Raw genomic sequence first — 24,569 nt, 5'->3', positions numbered from 1 at the left:
AATTAAAGAACACTGATGGTAGAGAGAAGGCATTTACACAAATTATCAGTGGGAAGAACAATACTTTTGCTATTCTTACATTATGAACAATCTTGGGAAATTCTGAAAAGTAGGCATCCAGTGGCTATGAGAACTCTAAACAATTTTGAATGAAAGATCAGTATGACATAGAAATTTAAATCCCCAACTAGAGTGTGTGTGGAGAAAATGAGGGAAGACATTCAAACTAGGGCTTATTTATTAAAAAAGAGAATTAGGATGCTTCCAAAAAAAACTTTGGTATTGAAATAGGAATGCTAAATCCTGTGGCCTATAGCAATGTATAGTTGGTCCAAGTTATGGCAAAACTGTCTAAACAACATTTAGAGTCTAAAGTAAGCTGAAAAGTAGTGGATAGATTTTTGTTCAGGTAACAGTTTACAAAACATGTTGATTTTGGTCTCTTTTGCAATTTTCATATTGTATTCATTTTTAACATGAAAGAGAGTTGGATTTTCTATGAATTTCTTCTAGTACAGTTGATCAGCAATCTTATAAGTCAGCTATTTTTATAAGTATCTGTTAATCAACACAGTAAACTCAGATCTAAGCCATACACATCCCATACTCATAAATGGAAAATATCAGGATGTGTATGTACAAGATGGTATGTAAGCAACTGTCCCTCTACTTGAAAACTTTTTTCCAAATAAGTTTTGGTGGTTTTTTTTAAAACATCCCTTTCAATGTAACAGAACATTCCCTAGTAAAATATCAATAGCTGTGACAACGTTTTTTTTCTTTTCAAGGGAGATCACAAAACAGGTGAACAACCAAGTCCAGGGTGGTTTTTCTATTTGATAAATACATCCAGAACTCTGTACAGTAAATAAAGTTTGCATGCAGTTTAAGTATCTTTAAATGACATTTTAAGCAAATAAATCTTTTGCTTCATAGTTAATGGTGTATAAGAATCCCCCCTCCCTTTTTTTAAGTCATAGGGACCTCTTCTTCAGTTCCAAAGAGGAATCATGAAGACCAAGTACTTTCTTAAGCAGTTTTTCTGCACATCATACTAAATAACATGCCAAGAGTTCAACAACATTCTTCTTAAAGGTAAGTATTACCCTTTAAATGGGCATGTTAACCACTGAAAAAGTCCACTCAACTATTTCCATTACACGGTTTCATTTGGTCATCGGTAGTATAAAAGAAGTCAAATAATAAAGGATCAACAGGTTAGTTTATGCACTGGCTACTGCATATGACACCAAATGCTCCAAGGCCAACATTTTACGCAATGTAGTTGTACTGATTTGGATTTTCTTTATCTCTTTCCATGTAGTCTCTGTCAATTAATGACTCTATTCTCTTCTTAAGATCAGCAGGCTATAAAAGAAAAGATGACAAACTTTTAGCACAAATCTCATAACTGATTTGCCAACATCTCATTTTAAAAAGGGGGAAAGTTTTAGTTCACTGAATATTTTACAGTTAACTTCAGTTTTCTTAATAAATAAGAAATCACTCTAGGTGTATGCATTAAATTACCTTAGCAGTTTCAAGAGAAAAATGCAATTAATCTATACCAAGTTGAGGAAGCCTTTTATACTATATACAAAACATTTATTCTGCTGTATAATCCTTATCATGTTGTTTTTGCATGTCATCGAGTCAAAACCGACCCACTAAAAAACACCAACCAACCAACCAAAAACCCGACCCACTGCTGACCCTCCAGCAGGTTTTCAGAGGCAATAACTTGCACAGGAGGGGACTGCCCATCCTTCTCCCGTTCAACAACTGGTGGATTTGAACCACGTCTTTGGGACTGCAGCACAGCTTCTTATCCCTAGTCCACCTGAATTCTCTATCCCCATCATGACACTATACTTTCTCTAATGCTATTCTATTTTAAAAGGATGACTTCTTAGCATCAGCTAATCTCTACAAAGTTCAATATAAAAGACTACCTTATAAATTCACAAGGGAAATGATAGTTGGGGAGCTCTGGTGGCTTGGTGGTAAGAAATGATGCTGCAATCCCAAAGGCAAATGGTTCAAATCCACCAACTACTCCACAGAAAAAGGATAAGCAATTTCCTCCCATGTGATATATCACTTCTGAAAATCCACTAGGGGGATCATCTATCAGTCAGCTCTGACTTGATGGAATGTGATAACAATCACCACTTTATAACTTCACAGGGAGAATATAATAGTAGTTGAGAGTATCTCAACTATGTTATTGTGTGCCTTCAACTACATCAATATTTTGACAAGATAGTTCGAGAAGAAAAGTAGATCTTTACTTTGGGCTAAAGTTAGTTCTCAAAGTTAGGTTGTAATATTTTGAGTGAAATAAGAAATGTTATGAGGAACCTACTATTTAAAATACTTTAACAATTGTTCTTAGTGCTGTTTTTTACTTGCAATACCTCATTTAAAGTTCATAGTTAAGTGAATATTATTATTTAACTTCATTTCACAAAAGATAAGGAAGTATATCAAGGTAAAGCAACTAACAAAGTTCAAAGCCAGTAAGAACCCAAAAGGTCTGGAGTCGGTCCATACTTTCTATCAAGAGTCTGTCATACTAAGGTTTGGGAATCTTCTAAATATTATAACACAGGCCAGTGTATCACATTAAGTATTTTTATTACTGGGAAGTACACTGAGACATGTCTACTAAAACCAATTTGTTACCAGAACAGTCACTAATCTTTTTTTCAAAAGGTATCATTTCTAATGGACACACACCCATTTTTAGAGGAACCCTGCTGAAAGAGTGGGTTAAGCTTCAGGCTGCAAAGTGAAAAGTTGGCAGTTCATATCCAGTAGCCATTTCACAGAAGAAAGATATTCCATTCTCTCCTACAGGTCATTAGGAGTCCGAATCAAGAAAACAAGCAGTTAAGTTTCGGATGGGTATTAGGGAGAGCGAGAGAGAGCGAGAGCATGTGTAGGGGAGGGGAGGGGAGGAGAGGAGAGGAGAGAGAGAAGCGGGGGAGAGCGAGAGAGAGAAGGGGGGAGAGAGACAGACACGGACACAGAGCACCAGACAAACAGGAGACTTAACTCAATCTAAAACAACCAACCTGTCAAATGCTAAGGTATTTTAAGGAGAAAAAAAATCGACAAGTCATAAAAATACACAGTAGTCAACGATCCTCCCTAAGGGCAGGATGCCTATTGGAAGATACTGTCTACAATCTGTGGCTACATTTCTGAATAATAATTAAAAAAATTCACAGTGAATGAACTTGAAAAATTTCAAAACTCATTTTCGCATCTACTTTTAGGTATAATATGGTCTTTTATGAGTTGTTCTCCTGTTGTTATGGCCACCTGCAGATGCCAACAAAGTTGAAGTTGTTTTGTATATTTAAATTAGATGCATGAGTATAGAAAATGAAAACTTTTGTCTCTTCAAATGGTCTTTCTTGAGGCTTTATATATGTACTTTGTACATGAAAATCAAGTGTCCTTTATTCACCATAAGCTCAATATGCAAACAAAGTAGTACCGACCTTTACAGGAAATTTCAACTGGTTATACACTTCAGAAACAAGAAGATTGTGACTCAGTGTCTTTCTCATTTTCATAATTCGCACGATCGCCGCATCAATTTGATACTGTCTGTCCTGGAACACTCTTTCTGTAGTGCTTGCTTGCTCTTCAACCTACAAAAGAAGTTTAAAGCTAAGAATTGTTCCTGTAGTTTAAACTTGATTACTTATACAAATTGTGCATATTAAGGACTTATAAGTACTATTACTGCTTTACATATACAGATTTATAAAAATAAGACTTTATAACATACATGACAAAAGACCTTTTCTGGCTATTAGAATTCATCAGTGGCTCCATGGAAAAAAGATGAGCAGTCTCTTCCCATGTGATTTTACAGCCTCTAAAATCTCTCTGGAGGGTCAGCTACAAGTCTAAATGAGTTTGAGTTGATTTAGTTTTTAGTTTTTAGCATACTGATGAAGATGCTAGTGTTCGTTAGTAGAAAACACAACATTTGAACTGCTTTTCAAGAAATAAAAATAAGTGATAAAGAATAACTCAAAAGTGTACCATTAACTAGATGAGCTCATTAGTTACAATTTCCTGAAAGTTACTTTTTAGTTTGAAAATGATTTTGCATATATGAATTAGAAATGCTTATACCTGTCCAAGATAGCTATGAATCAAAGTTTATGAACCTTGATGTTAAAGTAAAAAAGTTAATCTTTATTAATTAAACATTTAGGCTTTTTGAGACCAGTTTCTCTGGCATAACAAAAATGTTATAAAAGAAGTACACAGCAATCTTTTAAGGTAGTATGACGCCTTTGATGTGTAAGTGAAATTTGTTTGAAGATACCAAAACTTTTTCTCAAGTAATGCATTAAACTTTGTTGGAAATGAAGCAATGTTTCCCAAAACACTACAATTATTGTTTTCTTTAATATAATCTATTACAAATTCAAATGGCAAAACCAAATATAGTATTAACCTTCACCACTAAGAAATGCTAACTAAATCATTCAGTTTTCATCAAGGAAGTTGGCAAAGATTTTTACAAAGCTTAAGACAAACTTTAGTACTGGCAACAGCAGGGTAAGGCAGGTATTCACATACTACTGGATGCACAGAACATGTTAACAGTGGTGGCAACATTATGCATCTTTTTTTATATATATTTTGAACTCCAAGTATTATTAGCACTGAAAGAAAGCAAAAGTTTAAATTGGACCAACCTTATATACTCACACAATGGAGTACTACACAAGAAAACAATAAAGAATTCTTAAAACCCTGCATAGCATGAATGAATACAGAGGCCATTATGCTGAGTGAAATAAGTCAGACACGAAAGGACAAATATTTAAAACTATTATTAAAAAGCTACAGAAAGGTTTATGCATAGATAGAATCCTCCTTGGATAGTCACCAGTGATGAGAAGTGAGGGAGACCGGAGTTAAAAAATAGTAAATAGATAACAGACACATATTAGCATGAGTGAAGGAAAAGGCAATATCCAATATGGGGGTGATTAGCATAAAATCACAAAAGACAGACATAGAGAGAAATATAAAGATTAACGAAAATCAGAATTACAGGAAGGAAGTGGGGGAAAGGGAAATTACATTGTGGGTATTTAAATTAACGGTACAGAACAAAATACATATAAATGGTAGAGTGAAAAACTAAATTGCTTTGTAACTTTCATTCAAATTACACTCTAAAAAAGAAAAAAAAATTGGATCAACCTTTCAGGAACACAGTATGACATTAAGTGTTAAGGTTCCCAAGTATTCACACCACTGATCCCAAAAATTTCCTCCCATGAATTTTTCACAAGAGAAGGATCAGAGAGATTAAGTAAGATCTAGGGATATAGTTTTATCTTGCAGTTTTGTTTACAATGCTAAAAAAGTAATACTTTAACTGCCCAACACTGACAGTGGTTGAAAAAATATAGCATAGACACACACACACACACACCCAAAGTCAAGGTCACCGCTGTGATAATTCAAGGCACTGATTCACAGCTGATTCTCCAGTGGGTTTTTAGAGGCTGTAAACTGCATGGGAGGAGAATGCCCATCATTCTCCCACAGAGTAGCTGATGGATTTGAACCACCTGCCTGCTTTTGGATTGGCAGCACAACTCTTAACTCACCAGGCCATCAAAGCTCCATATATATGTACAAATACATACATAAATAAATATTATGCAACCATTTATCATTTTTTTAAATACTTAATGGAGACTTTATAAGATTTAATGGTGAGTAGAAAAGGCAGGATATAAAACAGCTGATTAATTCAATCTAATAACTAATTTCCCAAAAAATGAGAAGATTAATTAAATAAGTCACATATACTGTAGTAATGGTCATACACACATACACACACACACACACACACACACACTCTCTCTCTCTCTCTCTCTCTCTCTCTCTCTGAACATATGATCCAGTGTTACTAGAATTCAGAGAAATGAAAGGAAATACCGTTTCTTTCATTTGGATTTGATTGATCTTTATCCTGAAAAGTTTGTGTTTGAAATCATCATTACAAATGAACTTGTCACCATCTTCGATATCTTTGCCCTTTGGATTTTTTGCCAGAACTCTCGCTTTGCCACAAGCCAGTGACTGCAGCGTTCTCCTTAACTCTCCATCCTCTGAAGAAGAAACAGCAGTTTAATGTTACTTACCATCTCACCAACATAAACAGCTATAGTTAATCCTGATTTAAATTCCATTCCTACCAATTAAAATTTCCTTTTCTTTCCCAACATTATCAATGACTTTATCTTTGCCCTATCCAATTGCTTTTTTCCTATTTGTCTTCTAGAAGATTCAATTATCATTTTTATATAGCTGGCTTTCAAATCTCCAGAAATGACATTTCAGTTATTTCCAATGCCATAGTTAAAGACCAATTCTATCTGGCTACTTTATTATCAACTCCAATATACCCACAATTGTATTTATCACCTTTCTCATAAAACAATTCTATTGTCATTAATTGTTAAGTTGCGATACTATCAACCTACTTTGAGTGAGAAACCCTGAAATATTCAACTCTTTCCTTTCCTTCACCCCTCCCCCACCTAATAGCTCCCTCCTTAAGAGATGGCTCTCCTCTATCATTAATGGTTTCACTTTAGTCTAAATCCTAACACCTTATGCCTGAATTACCCCAATAGTTTCTGGACTGGAACTTCTCTAACCTCTAAACTATCTTGCATATTGATTCCTGGCAAAGTGTGCAAAGAAATCACTTCTATTATGTCAACATTTAATATCCTAGATAGGTTTCACTGGCTAGATGTTCAAGGCTTTCTATAATCAGGTTTTATGCTACCGTCAAACTTTTCATGATGCCTTCCCACACTGCACATATGCCTACATCCATCTCTTTCTTCGACTCTCACTCCTTGCTACATATGCCTTCTTCCTAACCTTTCACGAAGTTTCCCCAATTATGCCAGCTTATACAGTGAGCTCTAACTTCATCAAATTCCTAACATTTCTAGTCAATACCCCAAACTGGCAGTTAACGGTCTTGAAATTATTTCAAATGTTATTTCCTCCTTTCTCATGGATCCATAAGCTCTCTAACAGTACTAAGGAAAGGGATTTTTTTTTAATACCTCCACCCCCACCCCCAGCAGTATACACTTAATGATGCTCGCTAACAGGCTGATTTAATACAAACCTATTCCGGTAGCTTGCTTGATCTCTTCTAAACTGAACTCCTCTCCCTCATTAAACATTAGCAGCACCAGTGTTTGAAAAAGAGAGACCTGGAGTTCCTTTTTACCCTGCAAGAGAAATAGCAGTATTTAGCCATCATCAGTAAAAAAGCAACATAAAAAAGAAATGATTAATCTCTTCTAGGAAAAGCATTTTTTCAATTAGTGGATTTGGAAACACCAATTAACATTATCCAGAAAAGCCACCTGAGGCGGTGATACATTCTGTTCAGGACAGAGTTTAAGTGTGATCCTACCTAAGCATTAGATGACCTTTTTACAGGTCTTTTTTTAATCCTTATAATTAAAGGAGAACAACAAAGTAATGAAAATTAATAATTCAGACTTAAGTGTCATTACAGATATTTATCACGAACAGCAAGAAATCACTATCTTCAACTTCTTTGATGAGGATTAGTCATGAAACACTGCAGGAGATCTCTGAAATTAGATATAGGCACAGCTTCCCTTATCTCCCACTCTATTCTCTCTCTCTCCAGAAACAAGAAAAGTTTCCTGCCAAAATGTGGCAGTTTGAATTCTGTGTCCACAGGTAGGAAAGAGGATTGTTATTTTTGGTTCTGTAGCAGGGTTAAATAAACTGTGGAGAAAACCACATGCTTAAAATATCCTTGAAAGACACAAGAAGCTGTGACAAGCTATCCAAGTATTGTGCAGATATTTAGGATGCATTTATAAAACACGAGTTTAAGCCTTAAAGCTTAAGAGGGGTTATTTCTATCAGAGATGAAAAAAAATTCACTGCCTTGAGTTGGAGCCCCTTCATAGCTGACCCTCCAGCAAGGTTCTGGAGGCTGTAAACAGGGAGATTCCCCAATTTTCTCCTGTGGAGCTGCTGGTAAACTTGAACCACTTACCTTTGAATAGGTAACACAACACCCTACAGACCTCACCAAAGCTCCCCATTTAAGATGAAAATAAAGGTCTTGAAACATCTACCTACCTCTTTAAATTCTGCTTTTAGCACACAGTGTCCAAGAGTGGACTGCCACTGAAGTTTCCGGCCACTGTGTTTGCCTAGGTAAAATGTCTTGAAAATCTCTTGAAGTTTTACCATCTTAAAAAAAGGAAATTAAGAGGCAGGCAACTGTGCAACAATGAATGAATACAGATATATTAAAAATAGTGAACTGGAGGAGGGGGAAAGGAGGGAGAGGTAAAATGTGCAACAATGAATGAGAGAAAATCTAACTTCTGTCAGTTTTCGTTGAAATCACAATTAAAATAAAAAAAAATATTTTAAAAAAAAGAAATTAAGTTGTATATAAACTCTGTATTCCAATGTGATTTTTGAAATTAATTCATGTCCATTAACTTCCAGCAAAATTTAAGACCATATTCTGTCTAGTCCATGCATCACTTCAATGTCATGATGTCCTGACCATCAAATATAACGGCATTTATCAGTTCTGAAGACTTTTTTATCTCCTTGCAACAGTTAATCATGTGCTTTTGAAATATTCACCTCCTGGTGGCTTTTGCATCTCTGTATTATGCTGGCTCCCCCGTATCTCATTACTGTCCTTTGTACTCCGTATTCTCTTTTGATTAGCTCATTTTCTAGCTGAGAGTCCATAATCATCCAGAGAAGACTTTAGTACTTATCTCTCTCGTCTTATTTTTCTAGGCTTCAGTTCTGAGTCACACTGAACTCGAGTCAGTCTAACGCTACCCTGAGTAATTTGTAAACCTCACCCCTGAAATGATTCATGGACAAGAATTTTTGAGAATCAGGGAAAATGAACCTGAATCAAGAAACTTGGTGTCATTAGCACTATGATCTAGACATAGAAACAGCAAATATAAGAGTAAAATATTAAAACCGTGAACATCTAATATTGGGGGTGTTTACTGACATATACTTTTAAAAGGTATCTACTATTTTTAAACAACAGGTAAAATAAAATGTCATTTACTTCCACCATTGCTAGTGTCATATGCATCTACTGGCTTTGTGTAACAGTAAAATGCAGTCATATATATAACTCAAGTTCTAACCAGTAAGTCTTACCTCTGGTGGCAAATGGACTTCCATAGGCACATATGTTGGCCAATAACCCATTGTCAGGATATTCACAGTTAACTCAATATTTCCAGGTACATTCTGATTCTGCATATACTATAAGAAAACCAACACACATACTGAAATTAAAAAGTACAAGCTGTTTATGTGGTAACAAGATGGATAATAGAAGTTCCCCATTATAAAAATCACATGCAAGTACTGACTAGCCTTAAACCAAAAGGTTAACCATTAAGAAGACTATACATGAAGCCTATATTAAATGCACTAGGTGTTATCCACTGAAATAATTTTTTTACATTCAGCTGGGCTATTACAGGATCTGTTCTCCAGTATTTTTCCCATACCACCTATAGTCCCCACCATTGGAGACCCTTATGTGGCTTGGAACACCTTGTAGCAACCCCCATTCCTCACCCCACCAGCCAGCCCAAGTCTCCGGTTTTTCACTTGTTCCACTGCCTGTTTGCAGGGGATAACCTGAAGTGGGGAAAGAAGAAGAGGGGGAAAGGGCAAAGCAAATAAATCCTATTCTGTAGCTACTGTAGAACCCGTGTATGATCCTACTAACGCTGACCTCGCTTTTCTATCTTCCAGTCTCATTTATCACCTCAGTAAAAGTCACTAGAACATCAATAGAAAAAAAAATCTAATTTGCTCCTACTATAACCTGTTATTAAATATTTTAAAACCACTTTCTACCTTCATTTTCAAAGCTGTGGGCTTAACTTTTCATTCTCAATGTCCCCAAAAGGCCTTATACACTTAACCATGTCTATTCCCTCCTCACTGCCACCTTTGAACATACCAATTTCCAAAAGTGATCAGTTATTTTGGAAAGCTGTTCCCACTACCTAGCTATAGCTTTACTAGTACTGACTTTAGTTCAATATATTTGGGTTTTCTTTTTAATGTTCTTTTTGGTGTTCATTAAGAATTATCCTGGAGTCAAATATACTTACATTTTCTTCTACCGTGAATATCATCTAAATTGCTATGAAGTATTTACAGCCAATACATGTTTCTATTTATCCTCTTCAGTACAAACCGCAGCAGGACATTAACTATCTATTTTTAAGGTCAAAGAATTAAGTAAGAGTTTAACTCACTTTTACCTGTTTGAACTGAATCATGATGTCTTTAGAAAGCTCCATGTCTTTAAACATTCCTTCAAGTTTGCTGGTGAAAGCAGCTCCACATTCTAGTAAAGATATTTTATACATTAATCATATTTTAGGTTGGTAATAGAAAAAGATTTGAAACATCAAAAGTTAAGCTTATGTACAACCTATGATCTGTAACTATCCATAAGATTAAAAATAAGTCTTCACCCCCATGTGGATGCCCCATTAATTCAGAATCAAATCAGAAACCTCATAAGCTTAAACACACAACAGTTCTAGATATGGACAATAAATCAGAAACCTCATGAGTTTGTTTTTATTACAGGATGACTGACAAAAGAGGCAATCAGTTCACAGATAAACTAAGATAACACTTTCCCTAAAAAGTCTAAGAAAAGTAATAGAAAGAATGGGTAACATACCATGTTTAAGTTTGGACAGCATCGATTTTTCAGCATCTACAGATGCACTTTTTCCAACTAGCAGGCGTTTGGCTAAATCTTTCTTATAAAAGGCTTCAAACACATCCTTGCCTATATTAAAAAAACCACAATTCTCAAAATATTCTATGAAAAAGTTCTGACAAAATCGCTCTAAAATGCTTAATAAACCATGCCATTATTTCATGTTATTCTATTTACACAGTTGATCCAAGTTTGCTAAATGCAAGAAACACTGGAATTGAATTTGTAGACCAGACACCATGTTCTTCACTATAACGAATTAAGCCTTCATTAGCTTTTCTTTTGAAAAGCGTTAATTCACTGGTAGCTTTAGTGTCAATACCCTAGAGATTAAATCAAGTAGCAAAAATCAAGCCTCTTTATAGGAGAAAAGTCAAAGCACAAGGCAATTAAGAAACAATTCTCTCAATTATCCCCAATGACTTAAATACAGGGAATAAAATATAATTTTAAGTCTCTAACCCCCCAAACAGTTATTACTCCCTTCAGATTGAACATATATGCTGCTTTCTTTGTTGAGTGCTTTCTTTTAAAAGAAATAGATTTAAACAGTTGACACTTACCATAGATAAATCTAAATATAATCATAATTTTATCCAACATTTTTTCAAGTTCTTCATCTGTAGCTTCTTTGTTGCCTGCACGAAGCTTTGAATCTACATACTTAGCTAAAATGGAAGGGGAAGAAGGGGGTGGAAATGTGTTGTTTAATAAGTACAGGTATCCATGACACATATCCAAACAAGAGCATAATATATTCAGTTTTTCAATGCCTAAGAGATAGTTCTTTTTATTTTTAAGTTTCAGATTCAGAGATCAAGTAGTTTATTCAATGTCATAGAACTAATAAATGTCAGAGCCTGGATAAGAAACCAAGTCTTCTGACTGTAGATCTAATATACTTTGCACTAGTTACTGATGCACCCTATAGTTGAGTATGAACATCCTCAGGGAGTGGGAAAGGGGATACAGGATCTGTGAAGTATACAGAAGCAATGGAAAACATGAAAGAGATATCTTCCTGCCATGTCCATTTTATACTGAAGTTAAGAAACTTTAAACATTACTTTTCCATAAAAATAACCCAAATACGTTAGTGCAAGAGGCAAAAATTAAAGAATTTTAAGGAGCTTTGGTTGCCTAGTGTCAAGAAGTTGTGCTGCAATCCCAAAGGCACACAGTTTGAATCCACCAGATGCTCCCTGGAGAAGGAGGGGCAATCTCCTCCTGCGCCAGTCGAATGTGATTCGACAGTACACAACAACAACAACAACAATTCAAAAGAATTTTAAGGTTCAATACAAGACTTCAAAGAAATTCCACCTTTGTGGGAGAGGACCCCAGACCTTCTTAGCATACCTCCTTCGACATTACGGGATCCCTGGAAGGAATATCTGAGCTTTGCAATAGTGTACCACCCACATCCTTATACTGAATAAGTGCTTTAGATTTCTTTTTTCCTGGACTTTTCTCTTCCTAATTAACAAGTGTAATTTCTTGCTGTCCATTCTTATAGCCCTAAGTACTTACTTCTAAAAACAACACCTTGTCTCCCCTCTAAAATGTTATAGGCTTAGAAAACAATCTTGTACTATCTTATAAAAAACCCCAAACAACAAAACAAACGTGTTTCCCAGGTAGGCTTTGAGACGTTCTTTAATTTAATGGTCTTAAAAAACCTCCAGAGTTTTAGAAACATTTTTCAGACTACACATTATCAAGTCTAATGGCCTCAGTTGTAGAGAGTTGAGCTGCTCACCCAAAGGCTACATCTCTCTGGTCATTATGAAATCCACCAGTGATTCCACTAGAGAAGATGGGCAACCTCTTCCCATATGATTTACAGACTTGGAAACCCAGGAGAGGGTCAGCTATAAGTTGGTTTTGAGTCGGTGGCATAAATGACTTAGTAAGATATTATCAGCTAAGTAATAATCCTAAATAAATGAGGCATTGTTGTTATGTACCTTCAAGTCAGAAATTACTCAGAGCTGACCCTACAGTGGGTTTTCAGAGGCAGTAAATTACACGGGAGGAGAATGCCTATCCTTTCCCCGCAACAAAGCTGGTGGCACTTGTATGCTACAATCTTGTCAAAATTTCACATTAACTGAGATTAAGGGAGCAACACAAAAACATTCAAAGGGAGCTCTGGTGGCCTAGTGGCAAGAAGCTGCACTACAATCCCAGAGGCGCACGGTTTGAATGCACCAGATGCTCTGCTGGAGAAGGAGGGACAATCTCCTCCTGTGCCAGTCAGATCTGATTTGATGGTACACACATACAAAATTTTTTAAAAAGAAAAACATTCAAGAGATTAAACATTGACTAGAATACCTATAAGTTCAGCAGGTTTGTTTGGTCTTTTGTTAATGAATGTTTCAAATGCTTCTTTCATGGCATTGATAAATTTTTCATTCTTCAGAAAGCAGATATCAATTATATGATCAACTTTATCTTTAAAATCCAGCAATTCTTGAACCATGGTTTTATCTTTTTCAGGATTGATTACAATCGTGCTGCCAAATGCCTGAAAAACATAAGTTAAACAATCACTTCATACTGAACTTACCGACCATGAGGACCATTCCAAATTTTTATTTTTGAAGTTGGTACATAAACTTAAGGATCTTAAAAATAAGGAATAACCACTGGGTACACAGTAACAATGCAGAATTATAATTTTTTTCTTTTTTTTGTGGTCATACAGCACACACATAGACTAAAAAAGCACACTAACCAAACACCAACCTGCAAATTTCATCGACACTGATTAGACTCAAGTTATACAATCATTCTAACCCTCCTTTTCTGAACTGGCATCTCTCAATAACATAAGTTTATTGCCTTCTAAGTTTCCTATCTAATCCTTTAAATGGCTGTTTTCAATTTGTCTTTGACAGAACACAGTGCTCAAAGGGACACTCTTTTCTAATGCAATTAGACTAATGTTTGGTTAAGGAAACTACAGGGGATTTTTTGGTTTAAAGATTATCTCAAGATAATTTCAGGAGTTCATCTACTATCAAAGGTTCAAAAAGTCTTGAGTGAATGAGACTTTTGAATTTTATTCTTAATTTTCACCCTCTGATCAAGACTCTTCCACAGTATTTTTGATCAAAATGTTTAGTACATCACGCCCTTATTCAGAGGCTCTGCATCCAAGAATTCAATCAATTGCAGATAAAAAATATTCAAGGGATGGGAAGACTCTGAAAAAAGCTATTAAGTAGTCAAAGTGAGCCCTTCAAGACTAAGTGAGTGCATAAAGTGTTATTTACACAGCATTTACATTGCATAAAGCATGACAGACTATCTGAGGAGGTTATCTGAAAATACCAAGGCATTCTATTTAAGGGATGTGGTGCATCATGGATTCTGGTACTGGGTGAAGGTATGGAAATAATCTCCCTCCGATACCAAGGAATGACTGCAATGGTAGTCAGTTACTACCAATTTTGTTTGGTTCTCCTATCCCTGACTCTCCTTCCTCTGTTGCTGAAGGTGAATCAGAACCAATTATAACTGGATGGCTGCTTGCAAGCTTTTAAGATCTCAGGCACTACATAATGGACTGAGAGACAGAACAGAAATACCAGCAAATAAGAAGTAAAACAGAAACACAATGAACTAAGAAGCAGAACAGGCTAAAACCATGCCATTAAATCTCTAAACCAAGTAACCTAGAGCTACACATTTTCTTGGCTTAGTTATGACCAACTCAGTAAAAAAATAGAATGGAACTGAATTTGTGAAATATATGCAAACCAGGATAATAACCAGTACAGGAAAACATACAGGTTGACCTATTGATAGAAGTGTAATCTCTTACAAGACAAAAGCACAGGTAATCAAATCTCTTGACTGACCAAGTTGAAAATACTTGTGCCTGGCACAAATAGGGTAGTCTGTCATGCAGATTTCAATGTGTATTGCTCTCCAAAGGTGAGGGCAATAATCTAAACCGCTGCATCAAGTTACTGCCCCTCTCAAGTCTCCTACTCCAGGACTGTGCCTTTTAATTTTTCTTGCTCCAACTTTCATGCCACTGAATCCGAATCTTAAAAATGTCTGTTCTGATACACAGATGAATGGACTCGTAGAAATTAATACATCAGATCGTTAACTGGTATCTAACAAGGAAACAAAATCTACCAGAAAACCTATCAAAAATGACATCTCTTCAACAAATAGTGCTGGCAAAACTGAACCTAAGGAAAGCTGAAGCAGGATCTACATTTCACACCATACACAAAAATCAACTCAAGGTGGATCAGAGACCTGGAAGTAAAGCCCAAAACCATAAAGATCATTAAGAGACAAAATGGGACCATATTCAGAAGCTCTAACCTCTGGTATAAATAGGCTGTCAATACTGCCAGATATACACAGGCAGGAGAGAATAATATCAATTAATGAGACCTTCTAAAGATTAAGTCCCTGTGTGCATCAAAAACTTTTCCCAAAAGGGTAAAAAGAAAACCTACTGATGTGAAAATATATTTGACAATGCCATCTCAAACAATGGTCTCATAACAAAAGTTGAGAGAACACAACAGGGCATCCACAAGAAAAAGACTGATAACCCAATCACAAATAGGGCAGAAGACATGGAAAGAATTTTAACAGAAGAAGATATTCAGGTGGCCAACAGACATATGAAGAAACGTTCAAAATCACTGGCAATCAGAGATGCAAACTAAAATCATAATGAGATACCATCTCACCCCAGTCACAACGGCAAAGTTTAACAGGACAGCAAGTGAACTCTAATACACTGTTGGTGGAATTGTCAAATGATACCACTCTGGAAGGCAGTTCAGCATTTCCTCAAAAAGCTGAACAACAACAACAACAACAAAGTTGAACAAAGAAATCCCATATAACTCAGCTATTCCACTACTAGGATAATACTCCACAGAAAATAGAACTGACAAAAATGGAGATGTGTACACCGATGTTCACAGCAGCATTATTCACAAGAGCAAGAAAATGCAAACAGCCAAAATGTTCATCAACAAACGAATGGACTGAGAAATTGTGGTACAATCACATGATGAAATACAGTGTGGCACTCAGAAGCAATGATTTCGAAAAATACTATAGAACGTGGGAAAATTTGGAGAGCATGATGTTGAGTGAACGAACTCAATCTCATAAGGACTCATAAATACTATTTAAGACCTTTATTGTAAATGTAGAAGGATAACTAGTAAAATACGTCCAAAAGTTCAAAGGAAGGGGAAGGGGGAGGGGTCCTGAGGGTGGGGTGAGGGGTGAGTGAAATCACAAGATCACAGAGTCTGTTGCGGAGAGAGAGGGGTGAAAGAATAAGAAAAGATCCAGTGAGGAACTAAAAAGACAGGGTAATGATTGGCATAGTTCGATAGTGATTCATTTCATAAAACACAATGTATAGGAATGATCATAGAAAACACAATGTGAAGGGAAGAATGTGTACAAAAAATGGGAACATTTTAAAATGAAGAAAAAAATGGTTGTTCTAATTTTACTTGGCATGACTAAATTGATTTGAATTCCTGAAGGAACCAAATCCCAAATTCCATGAGTATTAGGGTAATATATAATTAATCTGAGGAGCTGCTCTTTACACACACACACACACACACACACACACACACACACACACACTCACTCTCTCTCTCGGTTGTTTTATATGCGTCCATGTATATACATATATATTTACACATCAATAATTTGACCTTTACATGTATACAACTTATTGACATCAATTATACTAATCAGCTGTGCAACCCTGACACTAATTCAATGGCAATGTGACATTAGTATAAGATATAATAGAGAAAATAAAAGTTTGAGGTGCCCCACAATTCCTCTTTTTCCATATGCACTGCTTTAAATGCTAAGAGTTAAAAATGTCAGACACCAAGAAGGCAACTCTTTTATTGCTCATTTGCCACACAGCTATCATTCCTAGGTTGTTGGTTCTCAAATCCTATTACTTTTAAAAAAATTAGGTCAAACAATAAAAAATTCTTAATGATATGCAAGAATTGTTAAGTTCAGATACTATGAAAGATTCCATGAAAGGAAGAAAAAATATCCACTGGTAAATTGTGAATAAATACCTTGATATATTCAATCCACTGCTGCAAAAGTACCTGAACTCCACCTCTAACTCTACTGAAGAGCTGATACAGGAGAGATAAATCTTGAATTCGGTTTTCATCAAGAAGGTTATTCAAACCTGAATTTTGAAACATTTGCCATTAAAAATAGTAAATAAAAAGGTTAGATTATTTTAATAAACTTTAAGTTATATCATTATGGCAGTATCGGTCTGAACTATGACCACTCTATATGTGAATAATAATTTAGACCTTTGCTTTAAAATAAGCACAAATAATCAATCACTTTTATGTGTAAAAATGAAATATAGTTAATTTAGTCACTAGAAAAAAAGTAACAGGTGACTATGGATTGGTTTATACCACTTAGCATGATAGACCAGATGTTCTCCATTTATAAAAACTGGCTTACATGCAACAGTGGGGGAAAAAATAAAATAAAACATTTTTGGTGTTAAAAACTATCTTACATAAACATCTATCATCTGCAATATATGTAAATCATATATACAGTAGTAGTATTACATCTGATATTAGTATATAAAACTGTATTTCAGAATATTGGGTATGGTCTGTTTTATTTCAAGTCATACATAAACAGATTAAGTTAAAATGAAGTTCTAACAAATTTGATGTTCAGAATAATAATCTCAATCTCATTGAAGCTCATTCAAACACCCATTTCACACAAAAGATTAAGTGTCAAGGTCAAACTTAATGTATATTCTAAAAACCACCTGGGATTAGTAAATGCTTAGTTCTACATGCCACAAATATAAACACTAGTGGAAAAAAGAAATGCCTTTCCTTACTGTGTAGTCCTAAAAATACTGACTTGAGAATTCACAATCTCATTTTTATTTATTATTATTTTACAGGTACTGGTGGTAGATCTATCTCACTTTAATTTCTGTATCTTTCAGTTAAAGAAATAGGCACCTGTATGAAAGTTTACTGTGATGAAAAGGGAGAAAGAGTGTAAGTCATCCTCAAAAATGCAGTTAAATGTTATAACTTTTAAAAAGGTAATCTTTTAACAAAGTTCCTACTGATACCATTTTTTAAACAGTCTTTTACAAATTGTCAATTACCTTTCTGAAGAATTGCTGTTAAGTGTTCACCTAGAAGTTGTTTCTCTACTGTTGCAATTAATGACTTCCTATATGGAAAATAAAAAAGAATTACTGACATATGACACATTCCTACAAAATCAAAGACTTCCCTAAAAAGAGATAAACAGTTCGTTTTACATTCCTTTCAATATTCCTATTCTATGTAAAAATGAGGAGCTCTGTTGGTCTAGGAGCTAAGCTGCCAACCCAAAGGCACATTTCAAATCCACCAGCTGCCCTGTGGAAGAAAGATGGGAAATCTCCTCCTGTGTAATTTTGCTACCTCTGAAAACCTGCTGGAGGACCAGCTATGAGTCAGCTCCGACTCAACAGCACATAACAACATGTACAAATGTACTGATTTCTATGTTTTTAAAAAACCCTCAAACTCATTGCCATTGAGTCAGAACTGACTCATAGCTGACCCCCCAGTGAGTTTCCAGAGGCTGTAAAATGCATGGGAGAAAACTGTGCATCTATCTTCTGCAGAGAAGCTGGTGAACTGGAATGGCCAGGTGCCATTTTGGCATCAATAGTACAACAGCCTATGTACTAGGGAAACTGTGTTCCCTACTTTATGCTTAGAAGGAAAGAAAACATTAAATATCTCATAATTTTGCTTACATCATGAAATAAATAATTCTGTGACCTTCCTGTAATTGGCTTCTACTTCCATTGGTCATATTTAGGAAAGTACAGAAACAGGGTATATTCTATGAACAGTAACTGAACTTTAGCTGGTTTTAAGCTCTAAAAGATTACCAAATCAAAACTCTCTGCCCTAAGTCAATTCCAACTAGAAGATTCAAACTGGCTACGTCTCAACACGTTACAAACCATACCACCAAGGCACCAATTTCAAAGATCACATCAGCTTCTATCCAATTTTTAGTTATAGCCCCCTCCCCACACACTCTTACTCTCTCTCAAATATCTGATTAAATCTAATGAAGTAATAATGACAATAGCAACTTAAAAACTGATTACAAATACAACTGTAAAGCTCACAGACTTGCAAATAGTAATTAACAGGTTTTGGGATTCCTCAGATGGAGTTCTGGTAGGAGTGGTAAGGAGTTCCACTGTCAACTCAACAACATGCAGTTCAAATCCACCAGGTGGCTCCACCAGAGAAAGATGAGCCATTTCCTCCCCTGAGATTTACTGCCTCTGAAAACCTACTAGAGGGTCAGCTATGACTCGGTTTCTACTTAACAGGACATAATAGCAACAAAGTGTTTTAAGGAGACCTGGTGTTACCAGATGGACTGCAGTTTGAGAATACTAGCTGATATGGGAAAAGATAGGGAGTTTCCTCCTGTAAAGATGTACAGTCCAAGGGGAGCTCTGGTGGCCTAGTGGCAAGGAGCTACAACTACAATCCCAGAGGCGCACGCTTCGAATCCACCAGATGCTCTGCCGGGGAAGGAGGGACAATCTCCTCCTGTACCAGTCAGATCTGATTTGACGGTACACGCACACAAAAATTAAAAAAAAAAAATAAATAAAAATAAAAGATGTACAATCCAATGGAGGGGTCAGAATCAACTTGATGGCAGTGAGTTTGGTTTGGTTTTGGTAAAATGCCTGAAGGATCCATAGTGGGACAGTGTTTACGCACTAAACTTTTTTTTTTTTTTACGCACTAAACTTTTTTTTTTTTTTACGCACTAAACTTCTAACCAAAATGGGGGTGGTTTGAACCTAACAATTATTCAGCGAGATAAAGACACAATATTTGGCTTATGTAAAAATGTATAGCCATGGAAAGCCTACGGAACAGTCCTACTCTGTGCTCTGGGGTCCCTCAAAGTCTGAATATGACTCAATGGCAATGGTCAATTAAAGAGGTTAAGACTATTAGGCTAAGCTTGTAATACTTACTGAGTGGTCTGATCTAAGTAAGTAATAAGTCTGTCAGCCTCTTCTTCTAGACGCTTGTTAACATGGTGAAGATACTCCGGAACCTACAAAGACAGTTTTGTTAGTTTTTTTAATATTACAGCTTTCTTTGCTATAAATAAATCAGAAAATTTCAAATCCAAAAGCTCATGGGAGCAGCCCTGCCAAATGTGACAGGATTGAGTAATTTGTAAAATTATAGGTACAGTTTATGGTCTAGAATGCTAGCCTTTAAGAAGAGAGGAAAAGAGACACCTGAGTGAAAGAAAAGCAATACAATGTTGGGAAGAGGGCTGCTTATATTCTATAACATAAAGATGACTGAGAGAGACAGTGCATTATTAATCATTATTGTGAAATACCTCTCTCTCTTGCATTAATTTTTGGCCTTCAGCTGCATAAAGTCGGTTAGTTTCCTCCAGAAAACGTTGTTCAAAAGAATCTTGATAAATCTGGAAGGTGAGAAGAGAAAGAAAACAATTGATTTAAGAAATAATTATTAAATGTCTGCTATGTGAAGAGTATGATAAATTTGATTTTTCTACATCAAACTAGCGAAGGTAAATTACTAGTGAAGTAAACGTACTTGCAAATCAGAGAGCATGCTTAAAAGACTTCGGAGTAAACTTCTATCAATTGCTTCACCATTCCGTTCTCTCTCAATCAAGAGAAGAATGCCATCAATTGTCTTATTCTGGACTTTCTGATCACTTATAATGTGAGCTCTAAATAACTCCAGTCCCATGTCCCTAAAATAAAGAAAAACATATATATATAAAAATCTAAATTAATTGACAATATCACTTCTAAGATATGAATTACGACCTATTAATGTGAGCTCTAGGCTTTGAAGTAGCAATATTAGGATGAGTCACATATATGTTTTTCAGTTGTGGTGAAAATAATACACATTGAATTATTCTTTAATACAGTATAACTACCACATTTTACACAGTTAATTCTAACTAGTATTAGATTAGGGAACTCTGGTGGCCTAGTGGCCAGAAGCTGCGCTGTAACCCCTAGAGCATGCTGTTCGAGGGCACCAGCTGCTCTACAGGAGAAGGATGGGCAACCTCTTCCTGAGCAATTAACTGTCTCTAAAAACACATCAGAGGGTCAGCTATTTTAGATTAAAGCACATATGAAATTCATGTCTTTAATGGGAACTCGGGCCAAATTCCTGCTTTCCTCTAAGACCAAATTTTTTTGGAGTATTCTCTTTGATTAATTTGTTCCTTGCTCAAATCAAAAGACAAAATTAGTCTAAAGTCTAAACCTCAGCAGTTAAGGCATAAAATGTTTTTGCCCTCATACTAGTGATGAAGGGAGCTCTGGTAGCTTAGTGGTTATATTGCTAATCCAAAGGAACTCAGTTCAAGTCCACCAGATGCTCCATGGGAGAATAATAGGTCATCTCCTCCCCTGCAATATACTGTTTCAGAGACCTGCTGGAGGGTCAGCTTTGAGACAGTTCTGACTCCATGGTACAAGACAACGACAGTAATGACATGACTACATAGTGACTTTAACAATGGGCTTGAGCATATAAGAGATCATGAGGATGGCACAGGATAGGGCAGGGTTCAGATCTGTTGTTCATAAGGTCACTATGAGTTGCAGTCAACAGGATGGCCCTCAACAATAGCAACAGTGATGAAGACTTAAGTGGTCAGTAGCGTATGGCAGAAGATAGAATTCAACGTATTATTTCTATTTTCACCTATATGTGAACATTTCCATAATCTTATTAAGAAAAAGCAAGTAGAATCTGGATAATCAGTAGCAAAATGAGTCACATGCATAGATATGCTACAAAACACTTTTTAATACCTTCTTTAAAACTTTTTTTCTCAAATAAATGTTCAGGAAATGTTAGTCATTTTCAAAATTAGGATAAACAAAGTCAAAGAAAGTAAAATAGTTTATGAAACAAAATGTGTACAATTTATTGAACAGAAAGCTCATTTGTTCTATAATCTTTCACAATAAAAATTAGAACAGAAGGTTTTTATTAATAAATAATATCTAGAAGCTGAATGTGCAATTTTAGGGAAATACTTCTCTTCCAATGGAATGATGCGGATTAGACTATAACCTGTAACAAATCTTTGCATAATTTTTTCTTCTGACATCCTTACCAAATGGAAGGTAGCATGGAATTCTGAAGAACGTAAGTTCTATCCAGGAACAAAAAAATGCTCCTAATCATGATCTGTCAGTGGGGAAAAAGAGAAGACATCATCAAACAATGTTTATATTCTGTAAAGGCTCAAATATATGCTCTTGATAACATAGGAATTAAATGGAAGTGTTCATTTGTATATATGCTAGATGACAGTTAAAAGTCCAGAATAAAGGGGGAAATCAACAAGATGGACTGACACAGTGATTGTACACTAGCATATTTGTGAGGATGGCGAAGGATAGGCCAAGGTTCACAGGGTGTTTATGAACTGGTGTTGACTCAATGGTACATCCAACAACAATGAAAGTGTTCAGTTGCAAGCAAGGATGAGCTTCTGTAAAGATCTATAGGCCTATTAGAAGTCCTATGGGGCAATTTTGCTCTGCCTACACTGTCCTACCTATAAGGCTGCTAATGAGTCGGAATTGACTCAACAGCATTAGTACTGATCAAACGTGCACATAAACATACCTGAGAATACATTCATGTCATTTTTTTCTATTAAACTATTCTACTGTCTTAATACTGTAGTTTCTAGAAAATACGAAGTTAAAATGGTCCTATGACTTTTTTGCTGCTTAAAAGTAAGTGAAATAAAAACAGGGAATGAAAGGAACACTCATGTAATTCTCTGGCAACAGTACTAGGGATGGAAGCTGTCTTAAATGGTACATGTGGGGGTTTTGGACGAGTGACTAAGATTTTATTTTGCAGAATACAAAGGATAAACTAACATCAGACTAAGGAATACAGAAATGGCCGTGATCTGAATAAGCTAAAATATAACACCCTGAGATGACTTCACACGTAATCAAATAGTTAACAATCTTATAAATAGAATATCCATCAAGACTGAAACAAAATATAAAATTTTTAGACAAGATTGGCTTTTTTATTAGATATGCATGACAAAATAAAACTCATCCTAAGGTACAAGTCATTCTGAAATGATGGCTTACCTACAACTTGGCATTTTAAAAGATCAAGCTCAACCCAAATTGATTTCTAACTCAGAACAAGAACAAACATGAAGGCAGTCCTCACTTGAAAAAACTTTTAAAACTAGCCATCCTGAATTTGAAGAAATTTTATTTTTTAAATTGAGTATTTAGTTGAACTGTTAATGCTTTTTCAAACTTACCATTTGTCTGCAATGATTTTGCCAGCATTTATCGATCTTCTTTAGAAAAAGAACACTATCCAATGAATCCCTAAGATATGTTAAGGATATTTATATGTATTGAATACAAAATAAAATATCCAATGCAAAAGCAAATTTATCTCTTAAATGTAAAATGTGTTACGGACTGCCATCCAGTCAGCCCCTGCCTCAGGGTGACTCCAGGCACAGTGGAATGAAACCCTCAGGTCCTGTGCCAGGACACCCTCAGGATTAGTCATGGATCAAACTTCAAGTACCGACACAGGATTTTCACTGTGGCTACTAAAATTAAACAGTACTTACTTAAAGAACAAAATACTCGGGTTTTTGTGGGTGGTCCCCCCTCCCCAAACTGTAAAATAGACTATGATTCCACTTTTAAAACAACTCTAAAAAGACCATGATGTTCTCAGTTTATGATCTCACTTAGAATATTTCCATTTGAAGAAAAATAGAAGGCTATCTTACTTACAATAAAATCACATGCGGATTTAGACCCTAATTAAAACCAATAAGTAAAAACTGCTGCTTCTCTCTCTTAGGATAACAAGAACAATAGGCATGTCACTTCAAGCTGGGTTTAGTGATGAGGCAGGAAGACAGAGGAGAATAATACAAGAATTTTTTATTTGTTTTCAAAGGATATTCTCTGAACTGATGAATCTGTGACTTGATGTGCTCTTCACAAATCTGTCTCAGCTGCTTGTACAAATTTGCAGAAATCTTGTAAGAACAAAGATTTTCTACAGCCTGCAAGAATAAACACGTATCATAAGAGAAAATGAGAATAAAAGATTTCTCAATTATTTATATCAAGTTCATATTGTCTTGGTATTTCTACCATATCCGCTTACTAAAAAAAAAATTTCAACATACCAGGTCAAGTAACAAAAGACATTGGTGTGGAGGGTGAACTTTCTCATAATCAATGTACTATGTTAAAAAGGAACAAATAATTTATTCATTGTGATTGTGTAGGATAAGAATGAAGGGTCATGCCGAGTTTTCTCTCTGCAAAGAAATCAAATTTACAGCAACAGCTATACAGAAAAGATTTTGTTCTTTAAATTGTTAACCATTTTCATGAGTAGAACTCCATTCTGAGTTTAAAAATTAATTATACCAATTGTTTATGAGACGGGTCAAGTGGCTATATTTTTACTTTCTTTGGTTTTCCTAACAGAACAAAACATAAAAATTGCTAACAGTATCATGATGAGTATGG

General features: G+C 35.5%; 1 protein-coding gene across 2 annotated transcripts in view; it reads right to left on the bottom strand.

Annotated features, from left to right (window-relative positions):
* Positions 1-1,272: 1,272 nt before the first annotated feature.
* Positions 1,273-24,569, bottom strand: part of CUL4B (cullin 4B) — a 34,525-nt gene continuing 11,228 nt past the window's right edge. For both annotated transcript variants that reach the window (XM_006885068.1, XM_006885069.1), the window contains exons 3-20: positions 23,991-24,094; positions 23,324-23,393; positions 22,136-22,209; positions 20,581-20,743; positions 20,357-20,446; positions 19,977-20,059; positions 18,072-18,139; positions 16,981-17,099; positions 13,208-13,400; positions 11,434-11,538; positions 10,829-10,939; positions 10,398-10,483; positions 9,271-9,378; positions 8,203-8,316; positions 7,202-7,307; positions 5,989-6,161; positions 3,510-3,662; positions 1,273-1,368 (exon numbers count right to left, since the gene is read on the bottom strand). In XM_006885068.1, the coding sequence (XP_006885130.1) occupies positions 1,273-1,368; positions 3,510-3,662; positions 5,989-6,161; positions 7,202-7,307; positions 8,203-8,316; positions 9,271-9,378; positions 10,398-10,483; positions 10,829-10,939; positions 11,434-11,538; positions 13,208-13,400; positions 16,981-17,099; positions 18,072-18,139; positions 19,977-20,059; positions 20,357-20,446; positions 20,581-20,743; positions 22,136-22,209; positions 23,324-23,393; positions 23,991-24,094 (2,016 nt within the window). The remainder of the gene's footprint in view (positions 1,369-3,509; positions 3,663-5,988; positions 6,162-7,201; positions 7,308-8,202; positions 8,317-9,270; positions 9,379-10,397; positions 10,484-10,828; positions 10,940-11,433; positions 11,539-13,207; positions 13,401-16,980; positions 17,100-18,071; positions 18,140-19,976; positions 20,060-20,356; positions 20,447-20,580; positions 20,744-22,135; positions 22,210-23,323; positions 23,394-23,990; positions 24,095-24,569) is intronic.

The sequence above is a fragment of the Elephantulus edwardii genome, unplaced genomic scaffold (assembly GCF_000299155.1).
Source record: "Elephantulus edwardii isolate Elephantulus edwardi_28Jun2011 unplaced genomic scaffold, EleEdw1.0 scaffold00040, whole genome shotgun sequence".
In the NCBI taxonomy this organism is placed as follows: Eukaryota; Metazoa; Chordata; class Mammalia; order Macroscelidea; family Macroscelididae; genus Elephantulus; species Elephantulus edwardii.
This window is presented reverse-complemented; position numbering and strand designations above follow the sequence as displayed.